We start from the raw sequence: 17,239 nt of genomic DNA, 5'->3' as shown, positions 1-17,239 counted from the left end.
ACCTTTATCAAGCGAGGCTCCAGCCATGTGGTAAAAGCTCAGCGCCGTGTCCACGTCGTTTATGTTCTTCAGAAACGTGAAGAAGCTCTCCACCTCCTCAAACGTCAGCCCCTGGGATGGAGAAAAGAGGGACTTAGTGATGGGAAAAGCAGACTGTGACACTGCTCGGGTAACAAATGACAGGGAATCAACCGCTTGAGCTTGCAGCTGGGGTCCCGACACTGCTACAAGCAGGTTTGTGTAGGCAGACTGTAGGCAGACGTGCCCGAGTGAGCTTTGCTCCTGGTGGCAGGGCTGGGTGTGTTTGCTCTACTTCCCCACACAGCACTCGGGCTGGGAAATGCCGCAGCTGAAGGCAGCGACCCCTTCAGCGGGACCACCAGGAGCTGCAGCACCCAAACTGCACCCTCGTGGGCAGGAACAAGCACCCAGCCTGGGATTTATCAGCTTGTCAGGGGGAATTCAGGCTCAGCCTCCTCCTGTTCCACCTAGTATCCATCTGTTGTAACCCTGCTCGAGCCGTTCCCAACGGCTTCCAATCAGGGCAGAAGCGACTTGTCTTTTTTTTTTTTTTTGAAATATAAATCACGTTTTTTTACGATCTTCTCCCACAGACACGGTGCCTCTGGAATTGCAAGCAGAAGAACCACAGACAGTTTGCAACCTGCCGAGGGGTATTTCAGCTCAGCAAAACCAAGCACGTGGCAGAGCACGGCCAACACACGTTGCACAGCACACCAACAAGTGCAACAGCAGGCTTTGGGAGCTGGATTCGTGGGTGCAAAGTGCACACATGGACAATGCATAGGAAGAAATCCCCACTCACTGTACAGGGCACTGTCTTTAAATGTAAACCTGCTTTCCAAGCGGTGTGCTAACAGCTGCACGGCAGAATTAAATGATATTTTTCTTCTGCCAGGACAATATAGCACATACTTTTGCACAAGATAGTGCAAAGATTCCTGTTTTGAACAACGTATCTACAGGAGAAAAGATCTTTGCAATTCAGACACCCATCTCCAACATCTCCCTGCTGAGCATGGGACTGAGCAGAGCTCTACAAATTTGGAACCCCCGAGGGAACCAGGATCCCTGTGGCCACTTTCAGGCCCGCAGAAGAAATTACACCCTGACTTACCCGACCATTTGAGATCTGCTGTTTGCAGCAGTGGCCACAAGGCCCCCCAACCACCACCGTAAGCAAAGGGCCCCAGCTCAGCATTTTCCTGGATTTTCCAGCAGGAAATGGCAAATATCGAGGCCATGCAGAGTGGCTCCTGGTTTAGTACCCTGGTTCCTGTTGTTTCAGCTAGCAACACCAGAAGTTTACATCCTTACAAACGTAAATTCCTGGTCCTTGTCACCAGTTAAAAACCAAAAGCCACCACTCACGGAGGCATCCTGCTATTCTAGGCTTCTGTGTGGACCTCCTGAATCTCCCCAGCAAAAACCCAGCTGGCGTTACGAAATTCAATGTCTGATTGATGAATTTGATCGCTGAGGCTGGCATCAGCATCTACTCCTTCCCAGCTACAAAAAACCGGGGAAGGGAAGGGGTGCAGAGCCGTGCTGACAAGTTGCCAGCCGCGATGATCACCATCAGTCAGCAGCCGGGGAGGGGAATTCATCTGTTCCCTGTCGATGCGTCTGTCGGCGCTGCTTGGGCTCCTCATAACTCACTCGTGCCTCCACTGCAAGCCCAATAAACATTAACCTGCCAAAGGGCTCCCTCCCTGCTTGCTCAGGAGCGTTGAACTGTGTTTGCAAGGTAACGCTGGGTTAGGAAGCCTGCCAGGTGGGTTTACTTCTGAAAAAGGTGTTACATACGTTCATCTGATTCGTGTCAGTATGGAACATTTCTTCCCTTCCCTCCCAGTGTCCCAGTCTCCCCCTCATTAGAGGCAAATTATCAAATCTTCAGAAATATGCCTCAAATCCATGAGCCTATTTGCTTTTGTTATTCCGAACTCTTATTCCTAACAGTTACCTTTTTTGTCTTCTTTGTGGTTGATTTAGCACTGCTCTAGGTGTGACTGTCCCTGGGAATGTTTCAACAATTTGTGCAGTGTCAAGAAGAGAGCTGTTTGTGTTTGTATGTTCTTTCTCTGAAGTCTCTGATGTCTGGGGGTTTCAGAACAACTGCTAACAACCAGTGGCTGTTGTGGCTTCTGAATGGGACACCCTGCAAGCCCCTGATATCTGGCCAGGTGGCCAGGAGATTGAGGAGAAGAAAAAAAGTTAAGGACTAAAAAACTTAAAAAGTTACAGGACTAGAGAGACGAGACGCCTTGCTCTGAAGCTGGCTGTTCCCTACAAAGAGGAACACGACCTGGCTGCCTGGGGAATGAGGAATGAGGGGGAAACAAAAGCTCTGCCCCAGATGTCAGGTGTCTGACACGTGGAAGGGAACATCTGCTGGAAGAATCCTTCCAAAAATAACGTCCTCTGACTAATTGTTCATACACCCGGCTACTGGTTGGTACATATATAAAGCCACAGCAAAGACCTGACAGTCTGTGAATGTAGCAGTAGAGCTGATGTTTGCTGTCACACAGGCATCACAGCTGCCAAGCTGCAAAGCACTTTTCCCCGAGAAATCAACTAATTCCTGCTAAAACTCAAGGGAAACAGAGGTATAGGAGAAAAGACCTGCAGTGTCTTGCTCAAAAATTGAGTAAACAGACTCAAACCTGCAGCCTCGGAAACACCGATGGTCAAAGAGCTTGGGAAGGGCGATTTCCCAGCATTGACAGGCAATTTCTTCCAGTTTTCCACTAGATGCTTTTTGGCCTTGCCTGCAGCACTCGCTGTGAAACAATGCACCACGAAGGCACCTGAGCTCGGGCCTCCCCGGGGTGTTAGGACAAATGAGACGCTTCCGAAATACCGATCCTGCTGACGAGGTTCTGCTTGAAATCAGCACTCTGGGGATGTCCAAAAGTGCTGAGCTTCTGTGCTGTGCAGGGAGAGATCAAAACTCGTTTGATGCTGTGTGTTCAGCCCTGAAGGAACGGCGACCACCGCAGCTCTCAGCAGCACCATCTGGATCCGAGCGCTTCCTGAGCTTTCCTGGAGCTCACAGAGGCCAAAAACTCCATGTTTCTGACCAGTGTTATGTAAAAGGCTTTGCTAAATATTAATTTTTGAGAGGAGAAAACTCGCTTGTGGCAGAGGATCTTGATTTATCTTGATTTATGGCTTCCACGTTCACTCAGAACTCCTCCAGCTGGGTCCAGGGAAAAGCCTCCACACACACACAAGCCCCCAGATAAACCAGAGGAGGTTTTCACCTGGCCACGTACTGGAGCACTGTCATCAGGAAAAGTCCCTGCAACCAACGGGTGACAAGGAGCTGCCCTCAGGGGCTGTCAGAGACCTTTTAGTGCATGTGTCCTGCTGTTTCAGCATGCCCAAGTACTGCTCTGCTGCCCCAGCAGGAGAACAGGAGAAAAAGGTCACTGGTGCAGCTTTGTGTGAACCGAGGAGTCCTGAACATCGCAGGAGTTTAGGACAAATTTATTTATAGCCCCCAAAAGGGATAAAAAAGGACTAGACCCCAACACTTCTGTCCCATAATCAAGAAGTGGCTCTAAAACAGTCAGACCAACCCAAAACATAGCAAAGACCTTCCCTCCATTCTCATTTTGGTTAACTGTATGTTTACAGCCTAATCAATAAAAGAACAATCCGTCTTCACCAAAGCAACATCCTGAAGTACCTCAGCACCCCGTGCTTGCCTTACCTGATAGAAGCACGACCTTTTAGCACAGAGATTTTAGCCCAAGGTCTCTCACTAATTTAACCGGTACAGAATCTGCAGCATTATTCCTCTCTAAATCACGGGTAATTCAAATCATTTTTCACCTAAGTTCATAAACTAAATAATAAACTGTCCAGTCACAGCATCTAATTAAACCAAGGTCGAGCCAGTAACTAGGGACACTTCTTCAGCGTTTATTCTGGCTCCAGACCCAGACTGTAAACATAAGCTTTGAAAATTACAGCATCCATTTCAACAGGGACAAGCCCAAACCCTCATCAGGATACCAAGCAGCGCACTCCCACCTCCTGCATCAGATTTATCACCTGCGAAGTCAGCACGGCTCCCCACACTGCTCCAAAAGGCGCGGGTGCTTCTCCCTCCAAGACGGATTGCTTGCTGCAGAGGGAGAGATCCTTGCACATCAACCTGCTGCTTGGAGAAGTAATTTCCTGCACTCGGCCCTGTTCATGGCAAACCCCAAATCTTTGGGGTTTCTGTCCCTCTCTGCCACGAAGCATCACTCAACCCCACGCAGTCTGACACCATCGGTGTCATTTCTCCTACAAGCCTACCCACGGAGCCTGACCACCAGCTCGGCTCTCAGCACGGTGCGGGGTGGCTGTCTCCTCCCCCCCAAAAAAAAAGCTTCTCAGATTTGCTACCACCACTGACCTCTCCGTCTTGGAAGTGCTTCTTGAGCTGCTTCAGCATGACGGTGAGCTTCTTCGACTGCACCCCGCTGTAGGCCAGCAGCATGCTGCCGAACTGCCGCTCCGTGATCCGCCCGTCCACCGGGTCGTGCCTCTCGAACTGGAGGGGGGAAAAGAAAAGAAAATGGGTGTTAAAAAGGCTTGGTAACAAAAAATGAGCATCACAGAAAACGCTGCTTGTAGAAGAAATCCTAATATATTTGAATATTTGCTTCCACCGGGACTGTTTCCATCACCGAGTCAACATTTTATTTCCTGGGGCAACTTCTTGAAATTTTTTTGCATCTACTCCTAGTTTTGTCTTGCTGGGCTGTAGAGCTGGACTTGAAAAATCAGGCTGACTATTTGAACCTGAAACTTAGCTGGTGCCTGCAGGTCTCCAAAAGGGGTGGAAAACAAGAAGAAAATACTAAGGTGCTCTTCACGCGAACTTCCAGCTTGGACATTGGAATAAACACCCAAACAACCGGGCTGTTGCAGCAACTTTTTCCTGCTTGCTCAAAGAGCTGTGCAGGACTAAGCTAAGCGTGCAGGTAGAAGTGTGATGATTGCTTACAGAGGGGGCTGGTAGCAAATAAACCAGGACAAAGAAAAAAAAAAAAAACACTAAAAATTAAGCCACGTTGCAGCTTTTCTCTGCTGCTGACAAGCCTGAGGATGCCACTCAACACCACAATTAGTTTTCCAGCTCCTCCAGAGCAACCCATTCAGCTCGAGAGCACTGCTGATTTGACACGAGGTTGCTGGATATGTTGGCCATTTCTGCCTTATTTGCACTTAATTCCACCACTAACCCCAAAGACACGCGGGTCTCACATGCACGGGTTTGTGAATCCTGGCCCACGGAGCCAGGATTTAGGACGATGCACGAGAGCTGTTTCCAGCCAGGAGGATCTGCCTGACCTTAGGGACTTCTGTTTGAGTGGCCCAAGCAGGATTTGGGAAAAAGATAGTTCGTTAGCCTGCTGTCTGACGCAGGCCTTGGCATTTACTCAGACCACAAAACGCTGGCCTCTGCCCTTCTCGCGTGCTGGGGAAAAGAAAAAGCTGATCTGGAGGGGAATCGTGTGTTCCTCCTCACTAAGGAGAGGCAGCTGGCTCTGCCACGCTTACGAAGAAATTTTACAATAACCAAGAGGCATAAAAACTGTCTGCACTGTTTCAAAACCAGCACTAAGTTCTACAACACTCCTAATTTCAACCTAAAAGACACGAACCAGCGCCTTTCTACCAGCAGCCTTCAAATACCCCGAGTTTTGGCACAGCAGGTGCTGCTGGGGGCGTTTCCACCACCCCTCACACGGTGAGAGGCTGGGCAGAGGTCAGCCAAACGTGCACCTTCTGCGTTTGGCCACTGCTCCACTTTTACAACGTTGATTTAAAATAATCTATGGGGTTCAGTGTTTCCCTCTGCCTTCTGGTGTTCGAGTTGCCATCAGCAACCAAAAATCAAAAAATCAGCAAAAACCCATCCTGCAGGGAGAGCCTCTCTCACAGCAGACCCACTGCAGGAGATGAAAGAGCTTCATTTCTTGATTGATTATCACACAGCTGGGAGATTGCTTTACATTTATCTTGTTTCTGGTCTTTAAGATGTGAAAAAATAACTTATTGAAATTTCTTTAAAGCACAAGACAGCCCTGAGCCCTGGTTAACAAACCAACCCGTTCCCCTGCCCTATGGGCTCGGTGTGCATGAACGAGTCAAACACCACCCGAAAATTATTCCCGTTAAATGCAAAAGCCTGAAAACCTAGGAATAAACGTTCATTACCCTGAGTTTATCTTACTTTAAACGAATGTCTCCAGCATTTAACCGAAGCACTCCCAGGTGCCTGAAGTAGCTGGCAGGCAGGCGCTGCGCTCGTGTATGGGCAGGAACAAAGCCGTGCTCGACAGCAGAGGAAGGGGATGGGATGGCAGCAGCTGAGCTGCACCACCGGTCAACAGCCAGGCTCCGACCTCGAATATAATCACCGCTGAGCCGAGAAAAAGCGAGTCACCAAGCAATGGGTAAAGGAAATTCAAAGCTTGCCAGCAGCTGGTGTTGGAGGTGCGGAAATTAATTACGGGAGGGATGAGCAGAGGAGATGGTTTAAAGAAAAATTCTGGCGAGAAGAAAAAAGGTAGTTTGTTGGCTTCAAATGATTTGTGAGAAAAGCCTGATTTTCACTTCTAAAACCAAACACTCGCCTGGAACAGCCCGTTCCCCAGCCACCTGCCTGGAAGCAGATGTGCTCGCTTTGTTTTCTCCTGCCTTGCTCGAGTGTCTGCTGGACTGCTGAACACCGCTCACCTTCTCCCATCACTTGGAGGAAAAGAAAACCCACGAGGATATGATGCAGATCAGAGCATGCCGAGATCTATTACCAGCAAACAAGTTCCCCGATGGCCTTTTTCCCTTCCATCCATCTAAAGACAGGAAAAGCACAGCCAAAAGCCAGCGCAGGGGCAGCTCCAAGCACTGGGACACCAGCAGGAAGCTCCTGCTCTGCCCAAGGGTCTGCTCATGACTAACAACGCATTTTGAGTTACAAACTGAGTCTTAGGAGGGATTTATTCACTCTGGAGGGTTGGTTATTGTGTCAGGACCACACCAAATGCTGCTCTCGGCTGAGCTGAGCTCCCAGCCACTGCCACTTGGTGCCAGCAGCAGATTCTGCATGCGCACACCTTCCCGGCTGCAACCTGTAATAAAATGTTTTGATATTCATTAACGCTGCTGTGAGGCGTGGGGAAACCCAGCGTGCTCCCAGAAGGGTGGGAGGGCAGGGGAAAGGGGCACAGCCCCGAGCCCCAGCAGCTCCCAAGGCCAGCCTGAAGCAGCTTCCTGAGCCTGGCGCATCGTTACCACACCTCAGGGCACCCTCCGCAATCATTAAAATGACTAAGCTAAATCTGAGAAGTGTTTTCAACACCCCCTCTTCCTCCAAAAAATCATGCAGGAAAAAACACTCTCAGAGAAACTCGTTACACATCTCAAGCTACGAGCTTCTAACTCGGCTTTCTGTCGGAATAAATGTGCCTCGCAACTTCTGCTCCAGCACATGGAGGGAAGGTTTCAAATGAGGAGAGCAGAAGGCAAATCAAAAGCGACTCTTTTCTCTGCTTCCACATGCCCTTAATTGCAGGGCTTCTCACAGAAAGGCAGTACAAGGATCCACCATCAAACAACAGGCCCACGATCCCCCCGCTTCCAGCCCTCACTATTTATTTTGACCAGCCCCATCGACCTGCTCCTGTGGGAAATCAAACGCCAGCCTCTGAGAAGCACCCAGCCTGAACCGATTCAGAGGCAGCACTGTGAGAAGCGTCTTGATTAAAAAAATCAAGAGAAAACTTCTTAAGCAGGGCCATCGGTTTCCTCCCCAGTGCTCGCTGGGTCAGATTTTGGTGCCAGACACCTCAGGGCAGGTTTCTTGTTTCGGCTGATTCTCCTCCTCTACACGTTCACCAGAAGCAATAGCATTAAAAGGGAGAAATCAGCGAGGTTTGTGGGGTGGGACTTGAGTATAATGCACCGACTTACCCTGCGAGAGGAATACTAACTGCTGGGCTGCACGGACAGCGCCATGTCCCTAAAGTTCTAGGAAGGCTTCAACTGAAAAAAAACAATCCATAAATTCCCCAAACTCTCAACACAAGCACCTATAAAAGAAATGTATGCGTGCCACTTCTTATTTCCCATTCACAAAGGAAAAAAAATAATCTACAAGGGCTTTTGGATGGAGAAAAGAGCACTGAGGGATGATTTTTGAGTCGATTTATGCTGGTTAAACAAACACCCAGAACAGAAATATTGCTGATACTAATCCTGCCAGTATTAAGGGTGCTTGAAAAAGGTGACCTGCTTTGAAGGCGGTGCTGGGCGTGTAATAAGGAGTCAAAAGGATCCGGACGGTGATTTGTAGGGTAATATTCAGATTCACAATGTATGACCCTTTAAAGTAGTAGTTGCTCAAAGCTTTATGTGACAGGCTGTAATACATTATTTATCTGCAAACTGCTGCAGCACTGGCCCTGTTTGCTGTTCTGAAGAAGCAGCCTGCCAGGCTCTCTTGTCAAGTTGCATATACAAATATGACAGGGAAAAAAAAAAAAAAAGCAAGCACTGTTTATCTTCCTAAAACCCAGCAACCTCATCTGTCCCTCCCCAAAAAAAGGGATTTGGAAGGAAGCTGTGGGGCTGCAGCTCCCTGGACTCGAGTGTAGGTTGTACAGCTGGACTGGGTCAGGAGAAGTGCTCCCAGTGCTCCCAGTGCTCCCAGCATCTTCCTCCTTTATAAATCCACACACATATATGTGCATGGGGGAGAAGGGAGCTGTTTCCACAAAAACAAAATCCGATTTTTGAATGCTTTCCATTTTCCCTTTCCCTCCGCTCCCCACGAGCAGCTTAAAGTGGATATGTAGCAGCAAAGTTAAAAATTTACATCCATCAGCAGCACTGAAATCCCTGCAGAGCAGGTGGTTGAAAGATGCTTTTGACATTTCACTGGCCTTGGCACGGCACCACTGCCTGCAAGGGGGAAAAAAATAATTCTAGCCACCAGCAACTTGTTACGCTTTAATGAGCAATTAAAAAAGGTTAGGTAAAGATGGTCGTACCTTAACTTCATCCTCATGAATCAAAGTAACTCCTCGCCAGCTCTGGAAGGAGCTGCATTTTGAAATTTTGAGCAGTGAGGGAATGAAATGAAGAAAATGTAAAGGAGAGGAATCTGTAAAACTCCAGGAAAGGGCACGTTGGATGAACTGGAAGGAAGCCTGCTCCTGACTGCTTGGAAAGGAAGGGAATGAGCCCCAGCTCCTGCTGCTCTCTGCCCTTGACAACGTTCCTGGTACCCAGATGTGAGGAATGGAGAAGTTTCTCCATCCTGCTTGCCTGCTGAGATCCCAACACCAGGAGCTCCCGCCCTCCCTGCAGCAAGACCCACTGGCCAGCCGCACGCAGCCAAGCCAAACAGCCTGAAAACACGACTACAAACCTGTGGAACTGGCACACGGCGTTATTAAAACAGACCCCTCTTACTGCTGCTGAGATTTATGCTGCTTCTGCTTGGCCTTGGCGCTCAATTTGCCACGAGAAAATAAACCCGCTGCTCTTCCCGAGTAAGGTGACCAAAGCGTTTGCTCAGACAGCAGCAGGATGATGCTGAAGGCAGACTCCTGACCCCTCCGGGGGTTTAATTTTCAGGCTCCGCCGAAGTGCTCTGCTGCCTGCACCAGAGGAGGGCTCCTCGTGCTGCCCGGCAGGAGCGGATTTATGCACCCTTCATAAAGCAGCTTTGTTACAGAGCAAAGCCCTCTCCTGGCACTAACAATGCAATAAATAGAAATCCTAATAAAATCCTCAACCAGCTTCCCCCGTAGAGCTGCTGCATCAGGCACGTTTCAGTCACCTGGTGCATGTGCAAGCCACAAAGCAGCACTGCACAGCCGGGGGGGCACAAACATTTTGTCACCAGGCATCGTGACAGCTGCTGGGACCACCAGCCACCCCAAAGGAGGAGATGGCCAAGCTGTCCCCGTGCATTTCAGCAATGTCCCAAAGCACACACAGTCACCCCAACTTCCCTTGCCTCACATTTAACAGCAGAACAAGCAATAAAGGGCTTAGTGGTAGATAACAAAAACCCACATCTAACCCACATCTTCAGTAGGCTGCATGGTAGTTTTTGTTAATTAGTACAGGACTCAGCTACCAACTACCCAGCGCAGGGATTCAGACGAGGAAGGCACTTTGGGACAAGTTATTGGACTAAAATCAGGTTGTGAAGCTGTAGAAATGCCTTTTGAAGCCAGAATACTGGTTAAGACAGGGCTGAAATCCAAAAGGACCTAGGGTTTCTAATGAGAAATGAGCAGACGGAACAGGCTGACACCATCCATCACCCCTTCTTGATAAAAAAAAAAAAGAAAACAAGCCAAGCAGCAGTGGTATCAGCACTCCTTATGAAAAAAGGCGTTTCCAGGGGAAAAGCCGTGCTGCACAACCTTGCTTCCAGCTGTGGCATCAGCCCACAGCCACGACGTGTAGGGTTGAGAACAAACATGAGGTGTAGGGCTGAGAACAAACGCCCTCCCCGAGTAACCTCCAGGGAAACAAAGTGCTCCAGCAATCTCTCTGCAGGCCCTTTGGAAATGAAAACCTTGGCTGAGGTTTTACACCACTGGCACCCACCTCACTGCTGACAAAAAGAGACCTCAGGAAATAGCCCACAACTCAGCACGGAGATGAAATCACTGCCATTAGGACATTTTGGGTTACCTGTCTGGGAAAGCAAAGAGAAAACGCCGAGGACTTTGCTGGGAGCCTGTCCCACTGGCTGGGTTGGTTCCCAATACGCAGCCCTAGCTAACCCACAGCAACTCACAGCGCAGCAAGGACTCCCAGTCTGCTCGTGCTACAGCTTCCTAAAAGTATTATTTCCTATGGCACAGATAGAAACTCATCAACAGCAGGGTTGGCGCTGGTTAGCAACTCTCTCCTGGAGGAAGCAGACGCCCTTCGCATGCAATTTCTGGTCTGGAAGACAATAAGGAAGCAGCGAGATAGGAGGGAAACCACCGAGGCAGCCAAACCACAAGAAGTGGCAACAAGCCGTTAAAAGCTTCTCTTCTCCCCCCGGCTGTGGTTACTTTGCTCATCCTTTCCTTGCGCAGCCGAGCCGATTGCTACGTCTTCATAAAGGGAAGCAACAGGGAAGGAGGCAGTGGCCACGGTTACTTAACCATGCTGGCAGCACTTCACCCTTCTGGGGCACTGAAATGCTCGTGGCTTTGCCTCATCTAATCGCTCTGAGAAAGTTTCTGCTCAATCTTCAGAAATACGCAGTAATATTTTGGGAAGCAGAAAAAAAAAACGAGACCAGTAGGAGGAAAGTGGTACTTAAAACGTACCTGAGAGCTACCTGTTGCTCTGCAGCACAGTTATCTCCTAACACCACCTCTTCTGATTTGCACAGATCAGGGTAAATACTCGAGGAACATCCCCTCTCCGACTTACCGTGTTTTTAAGGGGCTGAGTTCATTAGAGCCCTCCTTGGAAAAGGAACGGCACGAACCCGCTAGGCACTCGTGTGAAAAGCCACTTAACGTGAACAAAAACATCACATGCAAAGCAGGGAGGGAAGGTGGGAGACAATGTCAGAAGAGAGAAAAGCACGAGAGGAGAGCGGCTGCGTTACGTAACGCTGAGGACAGAAATAGGTCTGTTGCCTAAATCAATGAGAACTATGAACAGAAGAATCAGGTGCCTTAATGCCATGAACTCAGGGAAAAGAGACAAGTTTGGCAGAACAAAACTGTTCCCTTTTCACAGCTCAGTTTTTCAGTTCAAATGAGCATCAAAAATGCTAAGCACGGCACGGTGCTGTGTTCAAGGGTGCCCTCGTGAATTCAGTAACAATGCTTTTAGGACATTAACTTACCACGACATCTTATCTTGTGCTACCCCAAATTAACAAATAGCATCTTAGAAAGGCAGCTAAATGTTCACCAGGAAGATGGACAATTGGCTGAAGTCACTAAGAACTAAATGAGAACTGAACTGGTGCAGAAGGAAAAGAAGAACAAGTACCAAGAAGCTAAAAACCCGTTGCTTCCTAATGAGATATATGGGAACCCGTGGAGGGGGCACACGACTCCAACACAGTTAGAAATAATCGTAGAGGAGCTGCGAGGAACTGACACTTTCCAGCCCATAAAGAACATTCTCCTCCAGCAGCCCATTCCCCTGCAGACACGCAGCACACCGCCAGCGTTAACGAGCAGTTAAATGGACTCAGCTAACTGGACAATTACCCCCACAAAAAGCCTAGTCCTTGAGTCAGTTCCTTACTTTATAAAACTCCAAACAGAAGAGGGAATAAATTCAGGTTGGGTTCACAGTGGCTGACTTGACAGCAACTTAATAAAACGCCGTTCATTAGCTGGATCCCACAGCCTGAGCACTGAGCACGTGGGCATTCACACACCAGGCAGAAGCCTTAGCGACCTCCGAATGCTGCCTTAACCACGTTCTGGCTGGGAGGACGACTTCTCGAGCACAAAATCCTCACTTCTGACGCAAAGAAAAACCTGGCTTTACCCAAATCAGCCTGAACCTGCTCCAGAGAAGTGCGTTGCATTAAACCAAGGCAGTTCCACCTGGGGGCCGAGACAGACCCCAAGGAATCCCCATTGCTATTCCCGCACTCACATTATTTAAAACCAAATTTTGAAGCTTGGTGCTTGAAGTCAGGCTATGCAACTACAAGGAGGAGACTGGGTGCTGCTGTTAACTCATGGTGATGCACATTAAAAAGGGGACATTCAGTTCAATTCAAGGCAGAAGAGTCAGAATAGATGGACATTTTCTTATTGAATGCTTACACAGCAGAAATGTTCACACCAGTGAAGCAAACGGGGAAAGAGTTTTGTGAAAGTTATAACTCCTGGTCTCAATCACCACTTACCAAGCCTAGGCAAGCCCCACATGGAGGACACACACCAGGACCTGCCTCCTGCTGCTGCAGCTCCACAAGAGCTCCAAAAAACTCTCCGCCACTGCAGAGAGCTGGAGGTGTTCCTGGGGAGCACCACGCTCCTCACAAATTCAGCACGGATATGCTGAGCTGCCCTCTCCCCGTACACAAAAGTAAGTCAAACCTCCAGTTTGAGGATGTCGTGCTGCAGCTTGCGCTGGAATTCCAGGAAGTGGGAGATGGTGAGCTTCCCCTTCAGATCCGCCCCGAAGAAGTAGGTGGTCAGCGCAGAGTTGAAGCCGGTCTTCAGGGTGTTCCCAGTGGTCGACCGGTCTCTGTGGCGCATGCCCATGCTGGTTTGGGAGCGAATGATGCTCTGGACCTAAAAAAAATAAGAGGGAGGATGTTAGTACCAAATTCACTTGGATTGGACTTCTTTTAACCAAGTATCCTGGTTAGCTGGCACTAGCTCCAGCTAGCTCACATCGCATTTCCTTTGCCCCATGCACAAAATCGGGGTTTTTCTACCCAAGGGCACCCCTTGTGTGAGGTCAGGCACCGTAACAGCGGCATCTTACAAAACCCTCTGCCCTGGGAATCCCAGCAAATCATCCGTGTGTGCGTCCTGGTCAAGTTCCGTGGTCGAGAAGCTGAATAAAACACCCAGAAAGTGAGAAGTCACGAGCAGGGATGGGGGAGCAGCTGCAGAGAAGAGTGAGTGCATGAACATTGTGCACAGCCCTGTGTTTAAAAAGGGATGGAGACTGCAGAGGAGAGGTGCAAGGTCTACCAGTTAAAAAACTCTTCCTCTCAAGCTCTCGGCAGCATGCCGTGCCTTCTAGAAGGCAGCACACGATCTTGTCCTCTGGTTCGCAGCAGCCCTGGAAACAGCAGCTCCTTCTTTTGCTTTGTGCTCCGCTTGAGCCGTGAGCTCCACACGCACGTTTCAGGCAAATATTTATCAGCTGCCTGAAGGGATGCGGTTTATGAGCAGCTTGGAAACCTGCCCCTGCTTCTGCAGAAGCAAATGTTTACCCCGCTGCAGACGGTTCGATCGAGCATCTCCCCCCGGCTGTTATTTACAGGGCACCCCAGGCCAGGCAGCCCCGTGGCTCTCCCTCTTTCTCTCCCCATCCATAAGAAGCCCCAGACAGTCTGGACGTCCATCTGTGGGCAGCGGAGCCAAAGCCATTTGGCTGGTACCTATTTTCGGGAATTCTCCTAATACCCAGCAAGGCAGGCAGCCGCCACAAGTTGTTCTCCAGTCCTGCCAGTGCTGTCCTCCCCCACAGCTCATCGATCGTACGGCTCTGCACAGATGCTTTGCTGTCGTCTTTAGTTGTAAATGCATTTCAGCTCAAGCGTTTGATCTCTTCTGTCTTTTGGACCAGACAAGGGGAAAAAATCAAGGAAAATAGTTAAAAGCAATGGTTTGTAGAGAAATGATAACACTGTCCGTGAGTTAACTGCTTTTCATCCAGCATTTTAATTAAAAATAGGAGCGTAAACTAACAATTTCTGGTTTACATCCTGAAGGATGAGAAGCTAAAGACGATCCTGATGCAGGCACCGAACTATTTAGCGCTATGCGCTGTGTCTATGCATCAGCAGGAAAAAATCCGAGGCTCTTCAGCGAGGCACAAGAAATTAATATCTTCCTGGTGGGTCGTTAAAGCCTCTCACTCGCATATTAGCTCCATTACCACAAGTGATTTTTTTTTCCTTGATGAACACTCAAGGTCTGCAGATGTTAATGAGAAGAGAGACCTGCTGCTGGCTCTCTCCAAAGACGACGTGTGAAAACGGAGTACGAAATTCATTCCCACGTGCCCACAGCCAGCAGCGATGGTAGGATGCTCGAGCCCAATATTTTCTTTCCCTTTTCCACAAAAAGGCATTGCCCTTTTAACCTGATGTCGCTTCTAGTGACGTATTCCCTAGGAAATGGCAATTCTGCCTGTCCCTTCCAGCTACAATGTTTATGGGACAAGTTTTCAAACCCTGCCATCCTTAAAACGTCCCGAGGCATTTCCATAAGGAGTGAGGAAATATTTCTTTTACAAATGATTGTGTCTGTGCTTATACAAAAACAAAATCCATGTGCCTGCCAGTGAAGCTATGTGTTTACCTGAATTTTGTTTGCAAAGTGCAGCAATCAGCTACGCTGCTATCTGCAAGGAGCAGATGGTGGCAATTTGCTTCAACTAACCATTTGGGTCAAAAGTGTTCTCCAACACTTTTCCTGGCTTCAACGTTGTCAGGTTCTTCTCACTTCCCAAAGCAGTCCCTTCATTCGCTGACTCAAAAGCTCTGCAAGATCAGTCTTCAATACATTCCGATGCTAAAAGGTAATTTTATTCCTTTCTATAGATGCAGTGACACATCCAACGAGCTTAACAAAAATATGGTCCCCTTCCTGAGGATTTTTGTGTGACTTAATGCACGGATAACTTCCTGCTGCCTACCAGATGATTTGAGATTACTTAAATCTATTTTGTGCTTTCGTCTTCTTAGCGCTTCCAAAATATGCATCCTTTCTTTAGATCGGTATTAAAGCTTAAAGCAGCCAAGCATGACACCTGCGTTAATTCCTTGGCCTTCGCTGCAATTTCAGGAGGCAGCTAATTTCCCATTTTCCTTCAGCTCATTTATCTACACAACTGATCTCTCTTTAGGCCACTGATAACTACCGTAAAACACATCCTGAACAGTTAAATACGAGATGCCTGTGGTGTAGTACTATATTCACGTACTTGGCAAATATAGAAGGAAGAGCAGTATTTTTGACTCCAAGAACTTGGTTTCCTGTTTTCCAAGCTAAGTCTGCATTGAGGGAGGCAGCGCTAAGCAGCACCGTGCCCTGGCCATGGCTGGGTATTCGAATCTGCACTCTGTGGAAAACAGACCCAGCTCCTAGATTTATAATACCAGTGATTGCTTCAAGGTATACCACGCTGGAGATAAGCACACGCCAGTGTTATCACGGTCTGAAGTTTGTATCTAAGGACGTGCAGTTCATCAGCTCCGTTACACAGCTCCAGAGCAAACTAAGAGCACCAAACCCAACATAATTTAGGGAGGATGACAGCAGAAGATTGGAAGCGGCGGTGGTAAATCTCCCAGAGCTGCTTTGCCACTAGTTCTTCCCATTTAGAGCAAATGCCCCACGCGTGACCTCTCACAGACTCTCCTGAAGTTAAGCAGTCATTCAATCAGCCTGAGTACGAATTTGTAACTACATCATTCGGGGCTGCTTTGTTCTCAGATACCACCAAACAGCTTTCCGCTGTCTCCAAACTGCAACACACACGTCCTCCGGCATAAAAAAAGCAAGGGCAGGTTATTTTTTCCAACCTTGGAGTCCTCTTTTCCTTCACCCTAAAGGAACAGCTTCCACTCACCCGTTAAACACGCAGCTCCACGATACGTGGGGTCAGAAAAGCATCGGGGACCCCATGAATATTTGGTAGATCAGAAGGTAACAGAGGTGGTGACTCATTATTAAAAGTATTGGTGATGGGAAAGCTGAGATGCGATACAGCTGGAGACACGGCTTTATTCCCCACTGACAGCTCAAGCCTTTGATAAATTCTCAGCAGAGCAGTAGCACAAATCACATCTTACGTGAGGGGCTCACTTGCATCAGACACGCAGACGAAGCTCCTTAAAAAGTCAGCCTGCACGCTCTCTGCTAAGCAAACTGCACAAAGGAGGAGAAAACAACTAATGGGGACATCCTCTCAATAAATATGTTTTTAGATTACATTAAAATAAATGGCTAAATTCTTATTCTTTGTCTACTTCTGAGGTGACACCTTGTAAAGATACCTCTGGGAGAAAATCTCAGGATTTGTACTTACAGTTGTCCTGGCTGAATGAAAAAGTATGTTGTGAAATGACTAACAAAAAAAAGCAGAAACCAAGGCACAGCAGCAGAGCACAGGAGGAAAAGCCAGCAGCAATGTACAGCACAGTCAGAGAAGTGCTGCAGACACAGCCAAGGTGTTGCAGCACGAAGTCGCCGCCCCGCCGTTCAACTCGCCTGCTCGAACTCCTCCATGTCCACTTCGCCATCACCGTTCAGGTCAAACATCTTGAAGGCGATTTCAAAATTCCTCTGGGGAGCTGCATTGAAAACACGCAATAACAAAGACCAGTTAAAGAAAATAAAAGCACAAAAGGGGGCAGGGGTTACAAGTTCAGAACGACTGTATCCAAAAGCAATTTTCCACAAGTACTACAAATGTCCTCGTGCTGCCTTTACCAAAGGTCTAGAAGAGGACGTTGAGGGAGAAGGAG

At 48.4% G+C, this 17,239-nt stretch overlaps 1 protein-coding gene across 8 annotated transcripts in view; it reads right to left on the bottom strand.

Annotated features, from left to right (window-relative positions):
* MICU1 (mitochondrial calcium uptake 1) overlaps positions 1 to 17,239 on the bottom strand; it is a 79,366-nt gene that overhangs the window by 2,136 nt on the left and 59,991 nt on the right. For all 8 annotated transcript variants that reach the window (XM_068688408.1, XM_068688410.1, XM_068688407.1 and 5 more), the window contains 4 exons: positions 16,983 to 17,065; positions 13,125 to 13,322; positions 4,436 to 4,573; positions 3 to 111 (listed from right to left, as the gene is read on the bottom strand). In XM_068688408.1, the coding sequence (XP_068544509.1) occupies positions 3 to 111; positions 4,436 to 4,573; positions 13,125 to 13,322; positions 16,983 to 17,065 (528 nt within the window). The remainder of the gene's footprint in view (positions 1 to 2; positions 112 to 4,435; positions 4,574 to 13,124; positions 13,323 to 16,982; positions 17,066 to 17,239) is intronic.

This window comes from Anas acuta, chromosome 7, assembly GCF_963932015.1.
Source record: "Anas acuta chromosome 7, bAnaAcu1.1, whole genome shotgun sequence".
NCBI lineage: Eukaryota > Metazoa > Chordata > Aves > Anseriformes > Anatidae > Anas > Anas acuta.
Note: the sequence above shows the minus strand (reverse complement) of the source record. Positions and strands in the feature narration are given on the sequence as shown.